The 5,326-nt window shown below is 35.1% G+C and overlaps 1 protein-coding gene across 1 annotated transcript in view; it reads right to left on the reverse strand.

Moving 5' to 3' along the window:
• The window catches only part of CDC42SE2 (CDC42 small effector 2), a 49,148-nt gene extending 47,732 nt beyond the window's left edge, over positions 1 to 1,416 (reverse strand). Inside the window, exon 1 of the mRNA XM_007461759.1 lies at positions 1,073 to 1,416. Coding sequence (XP_007461821.1) covers positions 1,073 to 1,126 — 54 coding nt within the window. The 5' untranslated portion in view covers positions 1,127 to 1,416. The remainder of the gene's footprint in view (positions 1 to 1,072) is intronic.
• Positions 1,417 to 5,326: the final 3,910 nt, after the last annotated feature.

The following is a 5,326-nucleotide window of genomic DNA, read 5'->3' on the forward strand; positions in this document are numbered from 1 at the left end:
AAAAAAAAAAAAAAAAAAAAAAAGAAAAAGAAAAAGAAAAACAAACAATTGCATATACAACAAGGGCAATTACAAAGTGACCATGTATGACCAGGGAAAGGCTCAGAAAAGATCTGAAGAGACCTTAGGATTACACCTCATTCTTCCTTTTATGTTGTTACAAATGTAAGCAAAACAGAATAAAATAGAAATTCATTTATTCTGCCAGTCAGACAGCAAACCAGCTAGCATGTATAGCTACATTCTCCAAGGTATTAGATTTGATCCTGAAGATACAAAGTAAATATGCTCAGGGCCCCTAAAGAATTCAGAACATGGTGGGAAATACTATAGAACAGTTAAGTTACTATGGAAGAAGTTCCATCCTACCATAGAAAAATGAACTAAAAGAGCTGGTGGAAATACAAGAGGTATTATCTAAGTCAGGGGAAAGCTGGCGAAGATTTCAGAGTTGACATTTGATCTAGGCATCTTAAAGGATGAAGAGAAGATTGGACGTGGAGGGCAGAATTTTCGTAGAGGTAATAAAATGTGCACAAGTTAGAAGGGATAAAAGTGGGGCAGGTACCAAGAAGAAGTCAGCCAAGACTACTTACTATCCATATGACTTTGCGCAAAAAATTGAACCTATTTCAACTGAAAAATAAGGATAATGGTATCTTCCTCAGAGAGCTGCTGTGAGGAAAATAAGATGGTAAATCAAGAAGGATGTGAGGCAACCTAGCTATGACATTTTCCACCACTGATTTCCAAAGCCGACTTGGCTGTTCTAGCTCAGATTGTCTCTCTCTCCTCTCATGGCTCCTCCAGAAGCTGGTCTACTTGGTAGAAGAGCATAACCTTCTCAATCATATACAATGGTCTAGCACAGTTCCTCACACATGGCATTTACTCAAAACACATTTACTTTTTTTTTTTTTTCTCCTTTCTTTAACCAGATGTTCAGAATTCCACTGACAGGCCTTAGAACTGCCCTGCAATCACTGCTGGGGTCCTAATTCTCAACTTGAGAACCAGCATTATGTTTAATAAGCACCCCACCCACTCTGTACATGTATTACTTCATACTTACAGGTTGAGGCTGTTCTGCAATACAGCAGTTGAAACACAACCAGAATTCACTCATGCTTACAGTCCAAGTTATAAATGAGCACCAATGAAGTTTCCAAATCTCAATTCAGGAAGCTTCACAAAGCAGGCTTCTCAATATGATAGATGTCCAAAGATGCCAAAATAATAACTTTATTACTTCTCTGTGTTTTTGTTCCTAGAAGTCAAGTATCTTATACAGTCAATCTAACAAACAAAAGGTCAGATTGTTTCCTTTCTTCGCTTTTGATTCTACAGGGACTCGTTACTGAACCACCAGGAAAGGTATAAAAATTGTTGTCTTGATTCAGGACCTTAACAGGTAGTCTAGAAAAAAAAGAAGAAAAGAAAAGAAGTTACTATACTTATCTTACCCTTAGAAGCTTTTATTTATTAAATATGTGATAAAATTAAGACTATTTCCCCAAAAAGTAAACATTAAAAAAAAATCAAGATTTTAATAAACTGATATTCATTCAATAAAAAATATTTGAGTACTTTCTCAGTGTCAGGTATTAGGAATATAGCAGTTGAAAGGAGACAGTAATCCTTGCCTTCATAGAGCATTCTATTTTATGACTGTAAAAGCTTTCCCCAAAGCCATGACTCTAAACCTTGTAAGACATAAATGACAGTTATTTTTATATTTGTATGGAAGATCTTCAATGAAGATTAATGTATATATGTTCAATGTCACAAATATGGGTAATAAGGCATGAATTTAGGACCCTGATTCTACACAGTCCAGAGGACATGTCCTCCAACATACTAGAGGACAATGACATGTTAAGATCTAAACATATGTTCAAAGAGAAAGATAAGAAGGAAGAAAATGTACATTCTTGCCACAGTAAAATTCAGAACCTGGAATGCTTATTTTCAAGGAGAGGTGAACATTCCCTATGTCACCCAAACTCCTAAACAAAGAAGTAGCAGTCTTGCAATTGGCTCTGTCCAATAAAGTGGGTAAATACTAGGAAGGTTTATAAGCTCAAAAGAACTGTATGTTTCATTTACTTCCTTAGCGAGAATGTAAGAGCAAAGGGTTAAATTCACAACATCATGAGTATTATTTCAGGGCTATTTACTTAACAAGCTTAATTCCTCCCTGAATCAAAGACCATGGCCATTAAAATATCATTGTGAAATCTCTTTTAACCAATTTTATGAAAACAAATATGCCTTTGTTTGAAACTGAAAATTCCTTATGGTCATCACTGCTGATGTAGCACATACAAACATGAATTACTCTGTTTCAAATCTACTGGATTTGAAATCTGAGGTTTTAAAATCTATTATTTGATTTATTCCATCATCATATTTTCTCATCTACATATAGAGCTAAGCAATTTCCTTTTTATTTGTAATTTACCTTTGCCAGAAACCACCTTCAAATACTAATTTTACACTGTAAGGTGTTTTATTTTCTATTTTTAACTGAGTATACATCCCTTTTGTTTAACACTTAAAAGTAACAGATGACTTCCGTATTTACAATCAACATTTTCGCAAATTCAGACTTCCTTCCTATTTATTTAGAGTATTTAGAGTAAAGCTGTTCCTTATTTTGCAAATTTCAAAATATACATTTTCCCATTCCCATGTACTACTTTGAAAACGACATTCACAATATTTCCTCTTTCTTAATATTTAGTTGAAGAATGACTGTTTAAAGTACAATAATTTGTGCTTCTATTTTTGGAGATAAGACAGAAAGGATACTTAAGAATAATGACCTAGATAATAGATATGATGAAATACATTTTCAAACCAAGGGGATGTTTGCAACTCCACAGGTTTTTGTTAAGTAAACATATAAATCTAAAAATGTTTCAAACATGCCTTGGAATATCATACCAATACACTTTTTCCATTTTCTTGCTTTTCTAAGCAAAATTCCTTTTTAGAATTTTTTTCAAATGTATATATACTTAGAAATGCACAAACTGCCAAGACTGAATCAGGAAGAAATAGAAAATATGAACAGACCAATCACAAACACTGAAATTGAAACTGTGATTAAAAATCTTCCAACAAACAAAAGCCCAGGACCAGATGGCTTCACAGGCGAATTCTATCAAACATTTAGAGAAGAGCTAACACCTATTCTTCTCAAACTCTTCCAAAATATAGCAGAGGGAGGAACACTCCCAAACTCATTCTACGAGGCCACCATCACCTTGATACCAAAACCAGACAAGGATGTCACAAAGAAAGAAAACTACAGGCCAATATCACTGATGAACATAGATGCAAAAATCCTCAACAAAATACTAGCAAACAGAATCCAACAGCACATTAAAAGGATCATACACCATGATCAAGTGGGGTTTATTCCAGGAATGCAAGGATTCTTCAATATACGCAAATCTATCAATGTGATTAACCATATTAACAAATTGAAGGAGAAAAACCATATGATCATCTCAATAGATGCAGAGAAAGCTTTTGACAAAATTCAACACCCATTTATGATAAAAACCCTGCAGAAAGTAGGTGTAGAGGGAACTTTCCTCAATATAATAAAGGCCGTATATGACAAGCCCACAGCCAACATCATCCTCAATGGCGAAAAACTGAAAGCATTTCCACTAAGGTCAGGAACAAGACAAGGTTGCCCACTCTCACCACTCTTATTCAACATAGTTTTGGAAGTTTTAGCCACAGCAATCAGAGAAGAAAAGGAAATAAAAGGAATCCAAATCGGAAAAGAAGAAGTAAAGCTGTCACTGTTTGCAGATGACATGATACTATACATAGAGAATCCTAAAGATGCTACCAGAAAACTACTAGAGCTAATCAATGAATTTGGTAAAGTAGCAGGATACAAAATTAATGCACAGAAATCTCTGGCATTCCTATATACTAACGATGAAAAATCTGAAAGTGAAATCAAGAAAACACTCCCATTTACCATTGCAACAAAAAGAATAAAATATCTAGGAATAAACCTACCTAAGGAGACAAAAGACCTGTATGCAGAAAATTATAAGACACTGATGAAAGAAATTAAAGATGATACAAACAGATGGAGAGATATACCATGTTCTTGGATTGGAAGAATCAACATTGTGAAAATGACTCTACTCCCCAAAGCAATCTATAGATTCAATGCAATCCCTATCAAACTACCACTGGCATTTTTCACAGAACTAGAACAAAAAATTTCACAATTTGTATGGAAACACAAAAGACCCCGAATAGCCAAAGCAATCTTGAGAACAAAAAATGGAGCTGGAGGAATCAGGCTGCCTGACTTCAGACTATACTACAAAGCTACAGTAATCAAGACAGTATGGTACTGGCACAAAAACAGAAAGATAGATCAATGGAATAGGATAGAAAGCCCAGAGATAAACCCATGCACATATGGTCACCTTATCTTTGATAAAGGTGGCAGGAATATACAGTGGAGAAAGGACAGCCCCTTCAATAAGTGGTGCTGGGAAAACTGGACAGGTACATGTAAAAGTATGAGATTAGATCACTCCCTAACACCATACACAAAAATAAGCTCAAAATGGATTAAAGACCTAAATGTAAGGCCAGAAACTATCAAACTCTTAGAGGAAAACATAGGCAGAACACTCTATGACATAAATCACAGCAAGATCCTTCTTGACCCATCTCCTAGAGTAATGGAGATAAAAACAAAAATAAACAAATGGGACCTAATGAAACTTCAAAGCTTTTGCACAGCAAAGGAAACCATAAACAAGACCAAAAGACAGCCCTCAGAATGGGAGAAAATATTTGCAAATGAATCAACTGACAAAGGATTAATCTCTAAAATTTACAGGCAGCTCATGCAGCTCAATAACAAAAAAATAAACAACCCAATCCAAAAATGGGCAGAAGACCTAAATAGACATTTCTCCAAAGAAGATATACAGACTGCCAACAAACACATGAAAGAATGCTCAACATCATTAATCATTAGAGAAATGCAAATCAAAACTACAATGAGATATCATCTCACACCAGTCAGAATGGCCATCATCAAAAAATCTAGAAACAATAAATGCTGGAGAGGGTGTGGAGAAAAGGGAACACTCTTGCACTGCTGGTGGGAATGTGAATTGGTTCAGCCACTATGGAGAACAGTATGGAGGTTCCTTAAAAAACTACAAATAGAACTACCATATGACCCAGCAATCCCACTACTAGGTATATACCCTGAGGAAACCAGAATTCAGAAAGAGTCATGTACCAAAATGTTCATTGCAGCTCTATTTAC

This window comes from Lipotes vexillifer, unplaced genomic scaffold (assembly GCF_000442215.2).
Source record: "Lipotes vexillifer unplaced genomic scaffold, Lipotes_vexillifer_v1.1 scaffold724, whole genome shotgun sequence".
Taxonomy (NCBI): domain Eukaryota; kingdom Metazoa; phylum Chordata; class Mammalia; order Artiodactyla; family Lipotidae; genus Lipotes; species Lipotes vexillifer.